Below are 22,492 nucleotides of genomic sequence, written 5' to 3'. Positions count from 1 at the left end.
AATTCACTTTTGGACATCCAAGTTTGTGAAATTCTACAAACTTATAGTAGAATGTCTTTAATTTTTACTCGAGTGCAAATGAGCTCAAATATCCTTATTTTTGTGTATAGATATTTTTAAACACAGTAAAATGTAAAAACTAGAAACACTTCAGCTTAGCCTAACAAAACTTTAATAAAATAAAACATCTCAAATTCGATAAACATCAGCTTTTGTGTGACAAACCACCTCACAGTCACCTGCTCTTTTGCCATCCACTGTAATGTATTGCTCCAGTGGTTGCAAGGCATTGAATAAAATTATAAAGAAGCAAGTGAACAGCTGAAACTGTTACAATTTGAAACTTTCTAATTAATACTGCAGTCAGTGCAAAGTATAAAAAAACAAAAAAATAATACTATTAATTTATTGCATACTTTTCAACTTTTCATATCATAATAAATTGATTAATTTACTATTGTTAATGTTAGGATATATAAAATGTAGTTTTACTGAATTCAATTTATGAAGTTCAATAAGCTACATGGCAATGAAACACAGAAACTGTAATATGGAAAGAAGTACTTTTTTTTTTTGAACAAAAACCATCTGTTACTAAGAATGACTGAAAAAAACAACTGGATATTTGTAGTCAAATCTTTGGTAAAATTACTTTATTATATAATCGGATTTCTTTGTGTTCAATAGATTTGTAATGCTTATTTTAAAAGCCTGCTAATTTTTTTATGAAGGCGTACATAGTAAATTCAAAATTATGGTAAACATAGCTTTAGAGATATGGAGTCAGTCAATCAGAATAAGTCTGTGGTTAAGCAGTTTCTAACACCTTTCATTTATATTTAAATTAACAGAGTGTAAAAACTTATTACTTTGAAGCAGCTTCTTTCACCAGGGGAATGCCAGAGGATGTATACTTATAAACTGCATCAAGGATCGACAACCATAAACCTGAAATGAATGAAAGCATACAAATCATAATTGCTATACTAAGAATTTATGTGCAGTAAATTGTAAGTTACAAATAGTCCAGGATAAATAACAGACAAATGAATTTAGTAAAAATACAAACACTAAAATATGAAGGCTATGAATTATAATTAAAAAGTTAACAAATATGTTAATGATTCACAAACAAACACTACAGTTTGAATAATGTATATAAAGATAAATTATATATAAATATAAAATATATAAATTATATATAAATACAAGTATTTAATAGTTTAAATAAAGTTCACACATTCCTATTATTATTATATACAAAATACACAAACACAATTTGTGAAGTGATAATATTCATAGAAATAAAAAGAAAGTCTAAATGTAACTTGAAAAACAAAGCTTGTTTTTTTTTTTTCTTTCCAGAATAGAGACAAAGCAACAGTATGGCATCTAGGATCAAAATAAAACAAGATGTCAAAAGTGTCATAACCAAGACTGTGCTAAATGATAAGGCATGAAAATAAAAAAAATATAATTCATAAATACAAAAACATAAGGAAGCTTTCAACATAATAAGAAAAGGCCAACTATTTACATATTCTTATAACAAAAAATATTTTTATCTAAAATTAAATTGAGACTATGGAGATACACAGACAAATATTTACTAAAAATACTTTATTATAAACTCTCATTTTTCATGTGCAACAGACTTGTAATGTTTATTAAAAGCCCACTAAATTTTAAGAAGACAACACAGCAAATTTAGAATTATAGTAAACATTGCTTCAGAGATATGGAGTCAATCAATTTTACTAAGCCTGTAGACCAGATAGTTAAGTAGCTTCTTGACAACTACTGCCCTCCATATGTGTAAATGTTTGCTTGCCACTAGTCTTGTGCTCCCACCTACATCCATTTGCACATTACAGTTGCATCACTGCATGTTCATTTGCATGAAACGACCCTCCACCAGTAGAAGTGCAATACATTTTTCTAGTACAGCTGACTTTCCTACACCATAGAACTCAATGTTCCCTTTGAGAAATAGAAGCACAAGTGTGTGAAGAACAGGTGGGCAATGTAAGTGGATAGCTATTTATCAATAACAGATGTTTGTTGTAAGAAAATGTTAACTTATAACTTACGTCCTCTCAAATAATAGTTAGAATCCCACATCAAACTGGTAAATGGACCAATGCAAAATTATCTGAAAGAGTACCCTTCAAAAAGTGTTTGAAGAGAGCCCACAGAGTGTGACATCTCTGTATAGAGGAACACACCATGGGAGCCTGCACCACCTCTATATAAAGTATACTCCTAGCCTACAAAATAGGTGAAAAAAAAACATCCAAAAGAAACTTGGATGCATCCAATAGCATAGAGTGGCTAGAGCATAGTAGACCATAATCAGTAGGTCAACTCCAGTCCAACATCCAACTGCACTTCGAATGGACCATCCAGGCCAAGGCAGGAGGAGAGTCTCTATATCTTCATCCCAGAACCAGGAATTATAAGGGAACTTTCGTTCTGAAAACCCAGGTCAGCACATGCATGCTAATTCACTACTAGCTGACACAAACCAGTCAGGAACCAGATATCTGACTGATAGTGAAAAGGTAGAATCCAATGTGGAGGGTCAACTCCATTCCAAAACCATGCAGCATTGAAAAAGTCTTGTCCAGTCTGCAGTAGGAGTAGGGTTTCAGCATAATCACATGTGTGAAAACTTAAGGTGTTGGTTAAAGCTAGACTGACCAATATTCAAGCAACAGTAGGAAAGAGGGTTCTCAGGCATAGAAGTGAAATGAATATGGAAAAATCATCCAGTCCACAACCAGATTACATTTGGAATTGTACACCAAGTTCATAATAGGAGAAAAGTGCACACCGTCTACAACAGCAGAACACCGCTACTCCACTCTTAATTGAGTGGAATTGAGCATACTCAGGAGGAAACCTCCAGGGTCTACCACCCCAACAGCTCAAAATTGACAAGTAGTAAGAGTACCTGTATTTCACTAGATAGGGAAAGGGAGGTTCAAGGAACACAACACCAGATAAAGTGCAATGGGTAACCATAAACCCTATTTTGAAAATCAAGCCAAGCACAATGTATGCAAATAGGAACAGGGTGATGAGCAGCATACCTTTCCTTGCTTTACTCATGATAGTCCATGAGTTGGTGTGTTTTGGGTTAGGCATATTTATGACAAAATATACCATGATAATGAACCTACTTAGATCTTGTGGAACACCTGATCTCAATGGTGGGTGTAACAGACCTTAAAGATCATACATTGTGCAGTTTGGTGGCTTATCTAGCTCCCATCTAAAACCAGACTACTTAGGAACCAACAACCAGGAGGTGGCAGGATGGGAGTTCCCCAGCAGAATTTCAGTGCCCACTGACCCCACCCACCATGAAGTCCTACAAGGGGATGTACTACAATGTCAAACAAGGTCGCTGCAGCAACACCAGGGTTTCATGAGCATTATACCCAAACAACACCATCAGATACAATGTCCACAACACCTGTTGAGAACATCCAACACTAGTACTTGGTTGACCCTTGCCCAAGTGGACCAGCCAACTAACTCAAGGTGGACCACCCCAGTGCTGCCCGTCTACATGAATTCAAGACCAAAGTGGTGTGTAAGGGTTGGACCCCTCAACCACCAGGATCCTCTACTCCCCTTCAGGGGTCATCACACACAGCAAACACATGGGTGGCTGTTTAGATCCCAGAGGAGTTAAACAGAAAGAACAGAACCTTCTCTGGGAGGTCCCCTCACCACATGCAGGAATCCACACTGAGGGGACAGATGACAGAAGGGAGCATCCAAGAATAGAATGAGATGGCTGGTACAGTGAGAAGAAACAATGAAAATATAATGGAAAACAGAACACAAAGAACAATAAACCAACAGATTTAACTGGTAAGGGTTACAGGGGAAAGATCATGGGTGGAAGAAGGATTCCAATGAAAAAAGCGGTAGGAACTGGACTAGAAGAAGGTAGACGTGTATACAAATTTACATCACGGAGCGCGATCTAAGCAGAGATGAATATATGGGTTGTAACACGAATACAAAGGAGAAATACCAGAGTGAAAGCGACAATTCTCTCACGATCCCCTGAAATCTTGGAAAGGAAATCACAATGTTAATGGATACATATGTCAAGAGTGAAGACATCTGACCTACAATGAATGCTATGAATAAGGAACAAAGTAAATGAGATAAAGTGTAAGTAGTCAACGATTCAAAAAGACACTACAAAAGGCTGCCTCATAGTCTGCAATGGATAGCCCAAAAAAATCACTGTCAAACTGCCAAGTGAAATACATAATGGTGAGGAATGCAAAGATTTGAAGGCAAGTAACCATGGTGCATAAGCCAATGACAGAATATGCCATTGTCTTTTACAGACCACCAAGAAAGACAGGTAAACCAGTGGACCAAACAGGGGATAAGAGACTCCATAAGTGCAGAAAATTCAGATCAACCTACAATAGACCAGATAAGAGCCAGACATGAAGCTTGGCAGCCCAAAAGACAGGACCAAACACCAATAAATAATACCAGAAAGGAAGGTATCTGGACAGAAGAAGAATCAATAGAAGAACAAGAAACAAAACTTGTGCAAATTATAAGGGGGCAGTGAGAGAGGCTCAAAATATAGTGGCTTGGTGAAAAACAAAATGTGTGGAAGGATACAGATAGGAAGTTAGGCATACATGTAATTCTTTATCACCAGAGTCACAAGATAAAGAACCAGTGATCAGCAGAGAAAGAGAATGTGATCTTGATGAAGGTGACAAACTTGACCAGCAGATGAGCTCCCCACTGGGACCATAATGATTGGAATAACTGGAAAACATTATATGAGGAAAAGCTTGTTGGAATGAGATAGCCAATCCATGGCAAGAATGAATGCAACCAAGATGTAACAAGCCAAATGGTAAATGGAAGTTTAACTTTCAAAACCAACAGAACCTCATTAGTGGTGAATGAAGGAGAAGAACATAGCAGAATGAAGAAGGTCAATGAAATGGTCTAGGATGGAGAGTAATTACAGAACATCAACTGCATTATAATAACAAATTACAAACAACCAGGAACAGAATCCCAGATAAATGTTATTGACTGGTAATACAGAGTCTAAACTTAAAAGAATACTTACCAATTCTGATAGACATGGGTGAAAAAAGAAAAGGCATCTCAAACAGGATATAAGGAAAAGGTCCAGGAAGGATGGGAAATGGGGAGTCCTATCCACACATGAAGCATCAAGTGTATTCAGTGAATGCATATAGAAAATGTAGTTCAAATTAAATACAAGAAAGGAGATACTGTGAAAGAGGAGTTCATAACATGAGAACAGGCCAAAACAAAGTCTGGGATGTTGATAAACAAAGGAAAAAATTGAAAAAAGCACCAATTTGGACTCCATTGAGGCTACTCTTTTACCAACAAACAGGTGGTTTACCATCACATTAAACTGCCCCCCTCAATTGAAGGGCAAGCATGTTCATTGATGGGGATTTAAACTAGCAACCTATAGCTTATGGATCAAGTGCAATAACCAACAGCCTATGCAAGGCCACTAGTATCATTGTTTTGTTTGTGCAAAGCTACATGAAGTCTAGAACATTCTGTCTACCACAAGAAATTGGAACTAAGATTTTAGCATTGTAAGTAACCTGTTAACATACAGTTATAGGTGATGGACATCCCATAAAACAAATACCATGCAAAATTTTGTGAAACACTCAGAATACAGACACTGATAAGACATTGATGCTGAAGGATGGAATCATGAAACCTTCAGAAAAAGCTTAATCATTTCCAGCTCCAACTGTCAAAGAGGAGGAGGATATGCTAAACTTCTGTAGTTGATTCAGATAAGATAAATGTGTGACCCACACAGATGCTCTTCCACTTCCCTAGATAAAACAAATATGCTTAGCTGTACTGGAAGATGTCTGCTGTTCAGCACTTTAGATCCAGAAAGTTGAGCTGAACAACAAAAGTAAGTCCAAAACTGCTTTCAGCACCCAAAGTGATTTTTACTAATTTCTCATCTTGACATTTCACCTGTGTATTAACAAGTGTCTCTTTGAAATAACATGTGAAGTTTACACTAATAAGGGTGCAAAGGAAGAGAGTCTGATCTACGTGGACAACATCCTGGTGTCTATTCACCCACTCTGGTCTGCTACTGAAAAACAAATAGACATGGTGCTTCAACAGATAAAAATAACAGGTTCAAAAGTGAAACCAACAAGTGTAAACTTAAACAGACATAATCACAAACATTGCAAAGGGCTGAAATTGGTCCCAACCTACAACAAAATGAATACACTTCAGTTTAGTGGGGTTTTTTTTCCTATATTAATGTCTACTCTAATTACAAAAAAAATTCAGGTAGACTGAGAACTGTCACCATGCATTTTAACCACTAATGTACTATTCAATAGAAGACGTTCAGGTGTTAGCAAACCTAAGTAACCTACAGGATACTGATGCTAACAAATGGTTAATTACAGTAAAACTACCTAAAGTGCAGCATGAACACATTTATGTACTAACCATAAACTAGCCACTACTTGATGAGGGTCCCAGTTTGCCCTTAAAGAAAGGTTCACCTTTTGAAAGCACTCAGGTTACAGGATTTTTATTTTACCACTTAACAAAAGTATTGAAACAAAGAAAGAAATTCTTTAAGCTGCAAAGTTTTTTTCCATCATTACCAAAACTATATTTATGAGTAGGAAATGGGTTGTTCCTATGGGAAATTAAGTGTATTTTAATTTAATATTTATATATTCATGCAGATTTCATATTAGCTCTACTGTGGTGGATAGAGATCAGACGCATTTTATCACAATTGTAGACTTATATTCAGAATGATATTAAACTACTATTTTGTGAATGCATGCCAATAATTATGCATCAAAACTGCAGTTTACAATTCAAATTTTAGTGCTGTGCATTACTTTTTTAATTTAACCATTTTGACATCATGTAAATTAAAAGTGCATGTCAAAACCTTTCACAGTTACATTAAAAAATAAATTACTTTATTATCAATATATGTGTGTGTGTGTGTGTGTGTGTGTGTGTGTGTGTGTGTGTGTGTATGGATAAACTTGATATCAAAACATAATTAATAATTAAATTTTAAAAATATTTAAGTTTTCAGTTCTTAATTTTCTTTAATTTATTACCCCACCAAGAAATTTTGAATTCAACATAAATTACTCATTATACTATTGTTATTGCTCAGATGAAGCATAATTATTATAACCTTCAATCTTATTTGGTTTCTTAGCCATAAACTGGAAAAAAGAGACACTTCCTGTTACACTCAACTATGACATTAACTCTTTCACAAATTGCCAGCAATTCTCTATGATGTTCAATATTATATTATTTAAAACCAATAGAATGCCAATGCCAAAGTTTCAATCTATCAAATGACATATTATATTATGTTGTTTTCTACATATATAATTGTCAATTCTGTTTCCAGTTTGAGCTTGATTCTCTTGGGAAAGACATAGAAAAGCTTAACTGAATTTCTACTGGCTCTTGTTAGAAAGCCATAACAATAATTGTGACAATTATGGAATGTATTCTGCTTTTTGTGTATGATTATTCTGTGTTCTTTGGAGCATTATTTAATTAAATAAAAAAAATATTTATTGCAGTTGTACCATTGTTACAAACATTTAGAGTTAAGTGTCACCAACACAAAGAAGAAAACCCACATAAGTACTCAATTTATTGTTTTTCATGTACATTATTTATAGTTATAAAAGTATAAATAATATAAATGTAAAAATCAAACTCTTTTATGTTATATAAAATCAGATTAGACTGTCAGAAAAAAATCAAATTTTTGTTTTTCAATTGAAAAAGAGCATTTGTTCTAAATATTGTCAAGTTAATAAATTATTACAAGTTTTTTAAAGGTGATTTTTGATGAAACTTTGTAGAATAAACTGCAACTGCCTGTTGTGGAAACACAAGTGTAGAGGACGATGTTTCGAAAGTCTTCTGCCTTTCATCTTCAAGCCAGCGTGTCTATGTGTGTGTAGGTGTTGTCGATCTTTTAAAGTGTCCTGGTGGATTGTGGAGAGCATGTTATAATTGGTTGGATAATCACTGTTTCTGACTGCAAGAAACATTTCCTGTAGATTCAGCCAATTGGCAGCCACAGGTTACCCACTTCTAATCAGAAATCTCTGTTTAGTGAAGGTTTAATAGTGTTGATATAAAATAATTCTTTGATTTTTCTTGTCTTCCAGAATTTTTCTGTGTCAATGATTCAAGTTTTCTTCCAGTTTTCACCGACTTGAAGACAAAAGGCGGAAGACTTCCAAAACGTCGTCCTCTACGCTGTTGTGTCTCCACAACAGGCAGCTGCCATCCATTCTGCAAAGTTTCATCAAGAATACTCTGCCTAATCAATCTATCAAAGAATAAGGTGATTTTTCTCTCACAGTGTAATTTATGTTATTACCCTCACATTTTGTCTTATTATTTATTCACTGTCATATTAGGTAAAGTAAAGAAGGAAAAGAATAACTAATTTTTTTCACTGGGTACATTCACAAGTAGCCTGTTTGTTCTGCAATTCAATTGGATAACGTTAGCTGCAAATTTGCAAAGCAATTTCATATTTTATGGTGGAAATTCAGACACAGTTCAGAGAGTAATAAGACAATAAAATTTAAGTATAAACAAATGAATACTGTTAAGATATTTAAGCCATTTAGGGTAAGCAAATGCAGTTTCATGTTATTTGACCAATCTTGTACAGAATTAGGGTAAAGAAAATAACAAAATATAAAGTTCTAATGAAAAACTTTTATTGTTTATTTGGAAAATTTTAGAGATTATGCAAATGAAGGTTTGCATTTTCTTATACTGAAGGCTGGAGGAAACAAATGAGACAAGAAAAGTTAATGACCAATCACCACTTGCTCATATATTTTGGTACTACAGACAGCTGAGAATAAAAACCCTCAGAGAGGAGGTGATAAGCTCCATGGCCTCTTGATGCAAACAATCCTGGATGATTTGTGCTTAATGGTTGGGTGTAAGTGGGTCTTTGGGGAGTGGAAAGTCAATCAGTATGAGAGGCAGAGGAGGAGGAGATGTGGAATGAATGCCCAATATCCTAAATAATGTGTGGTAAATGTATAATATAATATACTGAGATGAGGCCCTACAGGACATGACCTCATAAGCTGTACTACACCCTGCAGGAAGATCCTTGCTGGAAGGTTGAAATTGTCCTTGTGTCCAGGGGCATCGACTTCTCCATCATACTTGAAAAAAATTGAAGTACACTCAAGGAAGCCAACAAAAACAAATTCCATGCAGTACACCAAACCCAATCCAAATTCATGAGAGAACCCATACTTCCAAGTACACTTTACCTAATGCAGCAAAACACTGATCACCAATCATGAATCACTAATTCTAAGTAAAGCTTTCATTGTCTACAATAACCAATCCATGCAACCACATCAACCATTATGAAAAATACACAAGTGAAACAGACTTGATGCAGCAAATCACAACACAAGATTCATACTCATTGACAGAAAACCTGTCATCACCCTATCAGCAAACACAGACAATAATAGCAGGAAGACATAAAAAAACCCAAGCTGATATTCCCATTGGAGATTAACTCAAAGAAAAGGAGGCAATCCAGCATTACCCACAAAGAAGAAACACCCATTTGATGAAACACTTCCACCCATCCTACACCTCCAACCATGGATTTACAAATGTGTATAGAGTAATCTTTATTTTATTTTATTAACAACACTTAAATAAACAATTAGATGTTTTTTGTTTGTGAAAGACTTCTAATGTTAACTGAAAGTCTGCCAAATTTTATGAAGATGTACACACACACACACACTATATTTAAAGTTAGAAGTATTCAATCTGTTGAGACTTTAAATGAGTACAAAGAAGTTACATGGTTGATCATATTGAATGAGCAAGGGGTTAAGAGAGTTAATACTGCTCAGATTTTCTCTCTAAACATTAACTTAAAAAATGTGTTTATTAAAGTATAACATTGAAGCTGTTTATTAAATCAAAAGTGTTAAAAATTTAACTTTAACTAATATCATTATACAATAAAACAAATTTACAAAGTTCTCTCCTTAAACATTAAATAAAATTACAAAACAGATTAGCTAGAATTTCTTTAAAAAATGGATCATGCCAAGTGGAGAATACATTTTTAAAAACTTTCCCAGAATGATAATGCTGAGACAATGTATCATAGTCTCATAAGTATACTAAACCACTAAAGGGCACAGAAAACTTAAAAAAAAAAAAACACAAAAAACTTAATCAAGTGCTCGCAAATGTCACTTTAAAAATTTGTTTGATAAGAGATCTACATTTCTGAAATTAAAGATTTACTGAAGCTAACAAGTTTGAATAAACTTTAACACTGAAACATTACAATGCAAAATTCACTATCAATTATTTCAATTTTCACAAACATTCATACACTAAAAGCAGAATATTATAATTACTTGAAACTCAAAATTTGCACGGCATGGTAAGAATGTTTTATTTAATTTTAGCTCGGGATTATGTAAGGAAACACAATCTAAAATAGAAAATGTATTATTTTGTATAATAACAGTAATTAGCAACAAAAAGGTATTACCCAGAAATACTATCTAGAGCTTATGCAAGTAGGCCATCCAGTATGTTTGAAAATCAAATTTTGGTGTTCTGAATTAGAAAGGCTTCTTTCTTAGTTGTGGCACATGCAAGGATTCAGGTTCTAAGAAGTTAACACTTTCTAACACTAAAATGTGTTTTTGACAGATACTTACCTCTGCTGACCCAGAGCTACGTCGACTTTCATTTGCCCTCTAACAACTTGTAAACTTTTTAAAAGTGCATGTGTCTTTTTTCCCATATAATTTTTGCATCTTGCAGCAACATGTGCTGATGATGTGACCACCCTCCACCAATCCCACTTCACCCTCTATACTAGCACAGATAGTTCCCTCTACCTTTGCAACACATTCAATAAATGGAAGTACTTATCAAAAATACATTTTCAGTGTTAAAAAAGTTAACTTCCAAAATCCTACTAGTCCTAACCCCAGAGCAAAGAGAACAATATCTGAGTAACCAATACAGAAAAACCAGCATAGCACAACAAGATTTGGTCTGGAAAAGGGAAAGAACCAAGTTGATTCATCCTCTAGGAAAGTAGACACATAGATGAAAACCTCTCCAATTTTGACCAAAAGCTTCTATCTGCACACCTAAAGGGTGAGAAACTGAAGACTAGAAAGAAGAAAAGGCAGTGAATGGGAAACACAAATATACAGTGTTCCCAGTTGAGAACACACCCACAGAAAAATATAACAATGAAGAGATTGTGGATAAGCTGGTGAAGAAATGATAAGAAATCAGCCACAGGAATCAGAACTTGGAGAACATAACCTGCCAAAATAGTCATGTCAAAATCATTGGCCTAACAGACAGAGATCAGTACACAGTTTCCCCCTTTCTTGGTAATAAAGCTGATGATAGTGGAATTGAACAAAGGACCAAAACCATTCTCTCTTCAGCAAAGGGAAGAAAGGATACAAAGCCCAATAAACTGCCAAAGTAACAGGATGTGGATAAGGAAAGTAACCTACTCAATTCACCACTGACCTAAAAACTGAGGGGAACCCACTAAAATGAGATGTTCCAAAGGATTGTGGGAGAAATTCTACTGGTCAAGAAGTATTCAATGAAGGGAATGCATGAGTAATTCCAAGATAAACCACATCCAAAAAGAGAGGAAATCTCACTGACAAATAGAGCAGGAGAAGGAATAGCAAATGTGACTGTCTACTTAATATGCCGAAGCCAGAGAGGAGAAGGCTGGGCTTAATAAAAAAAAAAGTGAACCTTCATATAAATAACCTATGAGGGGGTAGTAAAGAACTTCTCTAATCAGAAGAGACAGCCATCTGAAAGGCTTTATAAAGAAAGAAGCAAGTATGAGTGACTGAATTTGCACAGGAAGAGGTGAGCGGAAGCCTGTCATCCATGGAATGAGAGTCTGAAGATCCAATGAGTGAAGATGATGTGCAAAAGAACATACCACTCCACAAAGCACATAGATATCTGAAGAAAAAAAGTCTTTGAGCTCTAGAAACAAGAATGCAAAACCCATCAAAGTAAGGGATAGGACTTCATGGCAAAGCAACTTGACAAAAAGTATACAATCAGGACAGATAAAGAAAGGGACTTTAAACTTCCAGGAATATGGAGAAACAGTAGGACAGGAGTAAACTCCTGGTTCAGTGGGCTCCACACATGAAACAGTTCCATAGTGAAGAGGGATACAACTGGCTAACATATGATCCTGAGGAGTAGTGGAAAAGATATGGGAAGTTAGTAGAGGGGAAGCAAAGCAGAAGTCAGAAATCCTTATAGAGAACCAGTAGAAAGCACTGGACTGTCATGAAATGTAGTAAAAAAAAAAAAGACACAAACTAAAGAAATTGAATAAAGTACCCTGAACTAATGAAGAAACAAAAACTTACTGTCCTTAGTCGGAGGAAGTCTATCGACCTCCATGGATCCTGCCCTGGGTCAATTGGGCAGGTCTTTGTTATTGGAGGGGATTCCAGTGACTGAGGAAGCAAACGAATGATTGTTTTGCCTCTTGGGGTGGGAGAAAAAGATGCATCTTCAGAAATGCCTGTATTTGAAACTAAAGGATGTGGATCTTGAGGTTTGTTGGAATGTATGGGAGAAACAGAGATGGGTGCTGAAGTCGATTCATCAACCCTTTTAACCATGGAGGTCAAAAGACTTTTCACTTGTTTTGAAAACGATTTTCTTGGAAGCACAGAGAGATCTTTCTGCACTCCTTGAGTGGAGAGACCAGCGAGAATCTCTGACTCAGGGACGTTCTTCAAATCCCTCTCAACAATAACTCCTCGTGGCGAGTTCAAGGTAGCATGTGGGGTAACCTCAATAGGTATAACCCCAATTGCCGTTGAATTCAAGAGGAGTTCACTGTGTTGGGTTGTAGATGTTTCAACTAATGTCTCCAGATCGAAGCTTCTTTACTGACTTTGGAGAGCCAGCAAGACCCTCTTGTCCCTTGAATAAAAAAGGGGAACATTTGCCCTAAAGGTTTTTCTGAAAGAGAATGTAATAAGAAAATGGGGTACGTGTGTTACAGATGTTGAAGATTGCTGCTCAGAGTCTTCAAGACGTGGTCGTTTACCTACTGACTGTTTTTTTCACTATTTTATTTAAAATTTTTGAAGGAGGATCCATAGAGAAAAAGAAAAATTTTGAAACCCACTGACCCCACCCAACATGGAGCCCTACGAGGGGACGCACCACGATGTCATGCAACAACAATGCAGCAACGCCAGGGTTTCGTGAGCACTATACACAAACACCAGCATCAGGCACAATGTCCACAACACCCGTTGAGAACTTCCAACACTGGTATTTGGTTGACTCTAGCCCAAGTGGACCAGCCGATTGACCCAAGGAGGGGCACCCAAAGGCTGCCCGTCTACAGGAATTCAAGGCCAAAGTGGTGTGTTAGGGTTGGACCCCTCAACTACCAGGATTCTTTCCTCCCCTTCACGGGTCGTCACGCACGGCAAACACATGGGTGGATGTTTAGATCCCAGAGAAGGTAACCAGACAGAACAGAACCTTCTCTGGGAGGAATCCACACTGAGGGGGGCACAATGGGACAGATGAAGGGTGGTCACACATGTTGCTGCAATGGCACAAAAAATATAGGTATATAAAATGCTGGTGTTCTTTTAAAACATTTACCGATTCCTAAATGGCAAATGAAAGTCAAAATAGCTAGTACCATTTTGTAAGAGGGAAACATCAGAAGAAAGAACATTTATTATGTTTCCATAATGATGAGAAAACCCACTTGTAAAGAAAATTATGAATGTAAAAAATCAGCTGGTATGAGTAGAGAAAGCACTAAGAAGAGGAACGAACAATGTTCTGACCTTCTTCGGTCATCGTCAGGTTCAAACTTTCTCTACCCATACCAGCTGTTTTTTATATACAATTTATTATTTTTGTGTTCTGGTAGGATATGGAGAGTAATGTCTAATTTTTTTTGTAAATCTCACAAAAGCTCATACTATTTTGTGTATACAAAGTTTCTCTCCTCTCTTTACATGTTTACAGAAGTCCTAAGTTTTATTATAGATCAATATATTTGTTTCGTTTGTTTTGTGAAAGTAGAATAGATTAACACAAACTGTAATAATTTTACAGTTTGTGTTAATCTAAAGTTTTCCATAAAGTGTATTTGTATTCACCTGATAACTTCACAAATTGTTCTTGTTATTGTACTGCTTATGTTACTAGGACATAGCCTCTGTGCATTCTCTTTTTTTCAATGTTTTTGAAAGTTTTGTCAATGATGAACATTAGATATTCATCACTGTAAAGAACAACTAGACTAGTTTTGTGTCAGTCACAACCTGTTCCTGTTTGCAACTTCTTTTAAATATGTTATGCTCTTATTACTTGTTACAAGTTTCTTGAAAATAAAACATTCACAACATTTTCTAGTCCCAAAATAGCAAACTTTGATAAATAGAAATACTGGATGACCACATATACGGATTCTTGTGAGTGGCATTTCATATTTAAATTACTGATTTATAACTTTATAATAGATTTGTTACAATTTTGTAATTTAAACCAGAAACTTTTCTTTCTTCCAACACTACAAGTTGTTCATAAGAGAGTATATTTACATGCTTCTCATTCACTCCAAATGGTTTTAATTTAAGTAGATTAAGTCTTAGGACTAAATAAACATATGTGTACCTGAATGTCTATTACAAAAGTGCACGTCCAATCAGACAAAAGAAAAAGATTAACTTAAATTCTGAAGTTAGTAGTTATCTATTGCCAATTAAATAATTATATTCACAGTTAGAAAATCTGTAATATACAAATTCACAGAAAATATTATAAAATCAAAATATATATTAGGCTTATGTCACCTTTTGTTTCTTGATGTGTTCAGTTAGTTGCTCCAAAGCAGGAAACACTAGATGATACTGAAAGTTAAAAAATCAAATGCTGTCACTAAAACATGCTTTTAAAATAATACTTAGTTTATTCTACAGTATAGTTTAATTAATGACTGTTCATATAGAATTCCTTTCTCATAACTGAGTAAGAAATATAGTACAGTAGCAAGTTCAGCAGAAAATGTTTTTCTCCAGTGAAAAATTAAATAACTTGACCACAACTAAGTTTGAAGCAAACAAAGGCATTGGGCACAAACAGTCAGTATGTCCAACCAACAAAAATCCACTGAAAATGACAAGTTTATCTATGAGTGTCTCTCATGAGAGTTTAAATATCATCACATCAATAAAAATCTTAACAAAGTCAATCATGTATCTAATCTTAAATGTTAATATTATCTAAATTTGTTTCAATCAGCAGTGCTATCTTCTCAGGGTTCGTGTGCTACTCACGTAACTGATAGTCACTCTTACTCCAAAGTGAGGAATGTGGATCGTTTAAAAGTGCTCAGATTATTGACATTTGTATTTTTATCTTATGATTTTCTGAACCTATATGTTTCCCTAACAAAATATTAAGGAATGTTGTAACCTTAAGATATCACATGAGTTACCAGTGGAAAGAACCATTGCATATTTCTATACAAATCACTCCATTTTAAAGAAATCATTCCAAAAAGAAAGTGTATGCCACTCCTTAATTAAGTAACACAATGCAGTTTGTAACCAGAATAAGAAAAGCTAAGTGGCTCTCTTGAGCAACATTTTACTTCACAATTACGTATCTAATATGTGAAGAAACTGCCTGCATACCACATTCATATACAATTCAATGAGATATTTTTGGAGAATAGTCATAGAGTTTCATACAAAAAAAAGATAGAATCATTATCAACCTCAGTATCATATGCTTTAATATTTTCTTGTACAGAACTCATAATATTAAACAGCAACTGAACAAAGATAAGTTTCTACTATTTTCCTGAAGTACTTCAGCTGAATACCATTGTAAATCCTACAATACCAAAAGCACCATTAACCACTGTCTAAACTTTATGTTTTACCCTGAGTTTAAACATTTTTTCAACCTATAAAAAAACAAATGATCTAATACACAGAAGAAAGAGCTAAAAATGAACAAGCTATTTCTTGAAAGAAAAACAAAGTAGCAGTACTAACTAAATCAATTATCTCAACAATAAACATATGTAGAGATTTACAAATATTCATTATATATGATGTGAAATTTATACTTTGATTTCATTAACTAGTTGTTCAATCTTTATTTACATTGGAATTTATTCTCAGTGTAAATGTTTAACAGTCTTAATAATTTCAGTATATACAATTATTGCATGTTCAAATGCATCATTTCAATATTGTTAACTAGTTCACAAATATTAATATCTGTACTTTTATGCATGCTCATAACAAACATGTGAATTATTTGTAAAAAATAATTAGAATTACATTTTGACTTTTTTGATTGATTTAGTGTTTTATGGCACAAAGCAGAGAGGCTATCTGCGCCAGACATTCGGTAAAAATGTAAAAATAAATAAATAACTAAATGTAGTAATAGACATAAATGGAACTGAAGGTAAAACAAAAAAGTATAAAACCAATGTTGACACCTAGTCTACAATGTTAAGATAGAAGGCAGAGTATAAGAAGTTGTAAGGTATTTACTCTAGCAAAAAGGTAATGATCATAACCCGCCAGGAAGACTAACAGGTAAGTTCATGAACCACCGTCAGTCACCTGAAGTTGGTCTTTCCAGTCCTTGTTCCAGGTTATGTGTCATAGCAACCAGTATCAAAATGTAAAAGAATAGAAGTTTTAAAAAATACATAGCAAAATTGTAACAATGAGTAGCCAAATATCCAGTAAAAAGATAAAGTCAAGTAAATGGAGTAAAATTTGTAAAAGTAAATGAAGGTAAAAACAAAATGGCAATTAAAACACAATGGTGTAAAACCAATCCAGTCTTCAAAGTTGTAAAATATTTACTCTAGCAAAATGGTAATGATCATAACCCGCCAGGAAGACTAACAGGTAAGTTCAAGAACCACCGTCAATCACCTGAAGTTGGCCTTTCCAGTCCTGGTTCCGGGTTATGAGTCAATATGGCCAGTAATAAAAAGTTAAGTAGTAAAAGTGTGAAATGATATGCAGCAAAAGTATAATAACAACTCGCCAGGTCGACTAACGAGTAGTTCAAACGGATAGTTCAAACAGTAGCGTTAGTCACCTGAAGTTGGCCTTTCCAGTCCTGGTGTCGGTTATTTAATGTTCTGGCCATTGTCCAATGTCAAATTGAAGGAGAGAGATTAAAACTGTAAAAAAGGAACCACAATTAAAAAGGTGTAATGAATAAATATGCAACACTTAAATGAGATTAAAAAGATTAATGGCCATTAAAAAATTAAAAACATTATCAAGGTGGACAGAGTCACCGTCACCAATAACTCTGTCCAATGTTACAGACTGACCCTGGGAAAAAATATGTTTAAAATATTGCCGTTGTTGAGAATTGTAACGATGGCAAGAAAGTAAAACGTGACTGATAGTGATTTGAGTGTTACACAAACTACACATTGGTGCGTCACTTCCAGATAAAAGAAAATGATGAGTTAAAAAATTGTGACCAATGCATAGCCTAGTGAGAACAACTTCCTCCATCCGAACTTTATGGAAGCTAGATGGCCAAAGTCCAATTCTGGGTTTGATTTGAAAAAGGATGTTGTCACGTTGCTCACTCCATGTAGACTGCCAGCTGGCACGGAGCCGAGCCTTAAAGACAACACCATAGTCCATGTACGGAATAGGCATAGGAGTGATGGTGCTGAAACAGACATATTTAGCTGCCATGTCTGCAAGCTCGTTCCCGCGAATACCAACATGGCCTGGTATCCAGAAAAACTGGATTGAAGTAGCTGCTAATGAGAAATGGGCCAGTCGGTTTCGAATATCAGCGAGAATAGGATGTGAGCTAACGTGTAGCGATTCAAAGGCAAGTATAGAACTAAGCGAATCAGTATAAATAGTGCAGTTGGAGTACTGCTCAGCTGCAATATGATCCAGGGCAAGAGATATGGCATACAGTTCAGCAGTGAACACAGAAGCTGCAGAAGGGATTCTGCATGCAACTACTGACCCATAGCAAACCATAGCAGAGCCCACTGAATTACCTGATTTGGAACCATCTGTATAAATGGGAACTGAATGATTGTTTGAAAGATATTCATTGAATAAAAGACGGTACTTCCAATCTGGAGTATCTGCCTTTTTTAGGTGACTGAAAGAAAGGTCACATTTGGGGGCTGTAATAAGCCATGGTGGGATGGGCCAACCTGTGGAATCTGCAATGTTATCCAAGTACAGACCCAATTCATCCAATTGTGCCCGGATGCAAAGACCAAACGGAGCAATGACAGATCGTCTGTTCTGAAAAAGTACTGCCCACCGAGGAAGGAAAACACATTTCCAGGTGGGATGATTTGGTAAGGAATGAAGCTTCGAAGTATATTGTAAAGATAGTTGCAAACGGCGAAGGTGTAGAGAAGGTTCATGAGATTCAATGTATATACTTTGAACTGGAGAGGTACGGAAAGCCCCAGTGCAGAGTCAAAGTCCTTGGTGATGAATGGGGTCCAGCAAAGCCACAGACCATTGATCCATAATCGAGTTTCTATCTAATAAGAGCACGATATACCTTTAACATTGAACAGCGATCTGCCCCCCAACTGGTAGAAGAGAGGACACAGAGGATGTTCAGTGCTCTTGTGCATTTCACCCGAAGCTGCTTTAAGTGTGGTATAAAGGTCAGTTTACGATCAAAGATAAGCCCTAAGAACTTGGTCTCCGGGACCACTGGCAGCAAAACTTCATCGATATGAAGTTCAGGATCAAGGTGAATACCCCGTCGACGGCAAAAGTGCATGCATACAGTTTTGGAGAGAGAGAAATTAAAGCCGTTTGCCAGAGTCCACTTCCGTACACAATTGAGGGCGGTTTGTAGTTACCACTCAATATATCTCATGTTTCACGACTGACATGAGATGTGAAAGTCGTCGACATACAGCCCATTCGCAACAGTGAGAGGGAGTTGTTCAGTGATGGCATTTATCTTTATACTGAAGAGTGTAACACTCTATACACAGCCTTGAGGGACTCCAAATTCCTGTACAAAAGAACGGGAAAATGTCAAACCCACACGAAGTTGGAGTCTCCTGTCCATTAAAAAATTTTTAATAAACATGGGTAGATGGCCACGTAACCCACATGTATGGAGGTCTCGCAAAACGCCATACCTCCATGTTGTGTCGTAAGCCTTCTCTATGTCAAAGAATATTGATACAAGATGTTGGCGTTTGAGAAAGGCTTCTCTGATGGATGTTTCAAGACAAATTAGGTGGTCTGTGGTGGAGTGGTGTCGACAGAACCCACACTGGGTGGGCGAGAGGAGGTTGTTTGATTCAAGGAACCAAACAAGACGAGCATTAACCATCCTTTCTAATGTCTTACAGAGACAGCTCGTCAAAGCAATTGGACGGTAGTTTGAAAGAATCTTGGGATCTTTCCCTGGCTTAGAGAAAGGTAAAATAATAGCCTGGCGCCAGGCATCAGGAAAAACATTCTCCTGCCAGATCCAGTTGAAAACAATCAGAAGGACATCAAGAGAAGCAGGAGATAGATGGTGCAGCATGTCATAATGAATATCATCAGGTCCAACAGACGTACTGGCAGACCGATAAAGGGCCATTTTTAGTTCCACCAGGGTAAAGGGACAATTATAATCAAAGAAACAGTCAGTTCGAAAGGAAAGAGGTGATCACTCTGCCCGAGTCTTGATGGCCAGGAAGGTGGAGGAACAAGCAGAAGTGCTAGATACCCGGCAAAAGCTTTCACCTAGAGTGTTAGCAATGTTCCAAACATCAGTCACCTCCTGACCATCAGAGAGTAAGATAGAGAGGGGGACAGAATTGTAGTGCCCATTAACCTTTCAAATCCTGTCCCATATGATCTTGGAACTGGTGGTAGAAGATATGCTGGTTGTGAACTTAATCCAAGATTCCTTCTGGCTTTGACGTCTTACCCACCTAGCATGTGCACGAGCACATTGGAAAGCAACCCGGTTTGAAAGTGTGGAATATCTACGAAAAGTATCCCAGGCCCGCTTTTTGAGCCTTCCGTGCTAAGTGGCAAGCAGGATTCCACCATGGACGAGGATATCGTGGAAAACGTGTCGAGGTTTTAGGAATACACTGAGCAGATGCATGTGTAATACAGTCAGTTACCGCTGCGACACAGCGGTATTGATGGCTGATTTACGATGGCAGGATCAAGTTCTGCGAGAGCAGTGAAAGTGTACCAGTCTGCCTGATCCAGCTTCCACCGGGGCACGCTGGTAGGGTGGCATTGACCACGGCCAGTCTCTCTCAAAAGGATCGGAAAATGATCACTGCCTAGTGGATTACTGTCAACCTTTCCATGAAAAATGGGAGAATAATGAAGTGGAGCAAACTGAGAGATCAATAGCGGTAAAGGACTGACTAGGTGCTTGAAAGTAAGTGGAAGAACCAGCATTGAAAAGAGAAAGATTGTGATCAGAGAGCATCCGCTCTACAGATCGGCCCCTCCCATTAATAATAGCACTTCCCCAGAGGGGACAGAGGGGATGATGTCCATTAAAATCCCCTAGGATTAGAAATGGAGATGGCAATTGTTCAACGAGAGCATCAACATCTGATTGATCATATGTCTCTCCAGGGACAGGTACAGAGAACAAACAGTGATGGTATGACCCAAGGAAACATGGATGGCTACAGCCTCCAAGGGTGCGTTGAGTGACAAAGACAGGGTGGGCACGTGTTAATCAGCCAACAGTGCCACCCCTCCATGTACTCAACCATCACACAACCTGTCATTTCTGTAGAGAGAAAACTGCCGTATGGAGACAGTATCAGCAGTTTTGAGAAATGTTTCTTGTAAAGAAAGACAAACAGGATGGTAGGAAGCAATCAGCGTTTCGATATCATCCAGATTAGAACGTAAACCTCGACAGTTCCATTGTATCAAGGTGGCCATTTTTAAAAACGGGTAGGTGAAGTAGCTGGAGAACCCTTCGGTTTACGACCACGTCTTTTTTCTTTACTGTCTTTAGTTGGAAGAGGTCTATCAACCTCCATGGATCCTGCTCTGGATCGGGTGGGCAGGTTTTTGTTATTGGAAGGGGAATCCAGTGACTGAGGACGCGAACAAATAATTGTTTTGTCTCTTGTGGTGGGAGAAAAAGATGTATCAGAAGAAATGCCTGTATCTGAAACTGAAGAACGTGGATCTTGAGGTTTGTTGGAAGGTATGGGAGAAACAGAGATTGGTGTGGAAGTCAATTCATCAACCTTTTTAACCACGAAGGTCAAAAGGCTTTTCATTTGTTTTGAAAACGATTCTCTTGGAGGCACAGAGAGATCTGTCTGCACTCCCACTGTAGTTGTGGAATGAAGTGCAGCAGCATATGTCCGAGATGGAGTTGTGGACAGCAATTTCCGAGCCTCAGGATAACTAATGTTATGTGTCGTTTTCAAATGCTGCACCTCTTTTTCCTCCAACCATTTTGGGCAAGAATGAAAGTAAGAGAGGTGAGAACCATTGCAGTTTACGCAATGTGGGTTCATGTCACAGTCATAGGCATCGTGGTCCTTGCCTCCACAACGAGCACATGTCAGGGAACCATGACAAGATGTCTTTGAGTGGCCGAATCTCTGACATTGGAAACATCGAAGAGGGTTTGGTATGTATGGCCAAACCCTGCAAATGAGATAACCTGCCTTGATGGTGGCAGGTGCACGTGGTGAAGTAAATGTTAAAACGAGGGTATTTGTTGGCAGTGTAACTCCATCTTTGCGAGTGGAGATGCGCCTCACTGCAGAAACTCCTTGAGTGGAGAGACCAGCGAGAATCTCTGACTCGGAAACGTTCTTCAAATCTCTTTCAACAATAACTCCTCGTGAAGAATTCAAGGTAGCATGGGGTGTAACCTCAATAGGTATATCCCCAATTTCCTTTGAATTCAAGAGGAGTTCACTGTTTTGGGATGTGGATGTTTCAACCAATATGTCACCAGATCGAAGTTTCTTTACTGACTTTGGAGAGCCAGCAAGTCCCTCTAGTCCATTTTGAATAAGAAAAGGGGACATTTGCCCTAAAGGTTTTTCTGAAAGAGAATGTAATATAAGAAAATGAGGTACGTGTGTTACTGATGTTGAAGAATGCTGTTCTGAGTATTCAAGACATGGTCGCTTACCCATTGACTGTTTTTTTTACAATTTTATTTAAATTTTTTTAGAGGATCCATAGGAAAAAGAAAAAATTTCGGTACCCACTGACCCCACCCACCATGGAGCCCTACAAGGGGATGCACTACAAAGTTACGCAAGGAC

The 22,492-nt window shown here is 36.8% G+C and overlaps 1 protein-coding gene and 1 pseudogene across 3 annotated transcripts in view; both read right to left on the bottom strand.

Moving 5' to 3' along the window:
- The window catches only part of LOC143239778 (gamma-tubulin complex component 4-like), a 59,198-nt pseudogene extending 46,837 nt beyond the window's left edge, over positions 1–12,361 (bottom strand). The window contains exons 1-5 of the transcript XR_013021365.1: positions 11,923–12,361; positions 11,094–11,206; positions 9,186–9,395; positions 5,129–5,216; positions 870–948 (exon numbers count right to left, since the gene is read on the bottom strand). The product of XR_013021365.1 is annotated as a gamma-tubulin complex component 4-like (transcript). The remainder of the gene's footprint in view (positions 1–869; positions 949–5,128; positions 5,217–9,185; positions 9,396–11,093; positions 11,207–11,922) is intronic.
- Positions 1–22,492, bottom strand: part of LOC143239052 (gamma-tubulin complex component 4-like) — a 403,661-nt gene that overhangs the window by 361,494 nt on the left and 19,675 nt on the right. For both annotated transcript variants that reach the window (XM_076479839.1, XM_076479838.1), the window contains exon 4: positions 15,018–15,074. In XM_076479839.1, coding sequence (XP_076335954.1) covers positions 15,018–15,074 — 57 coding nt within the window. The remainder of the gene's footprint in view (positions 1–15,017; positions 15,075–22,492) is intronic.

This window comes from Tachypleus tridentatus, chromosome 13, assembly GCF_004210375.1.
Source record: "Tachypleus tridentatus isolate NWPU-2018 chromosome 13, ASM421037v1, whole genome shotgun sequence".
NCBI lineage: Eukaryota > Metazoa > Arthropoda > Merostomata > Xiphosura > Limulidae > Tachypleus > Tachypleus tridentatus.
The sequence above is the reverse complement of the archived record's forward strand: the minus strand, read 5'-3'. Positions and strand labels throughout refer to the sequence as shown.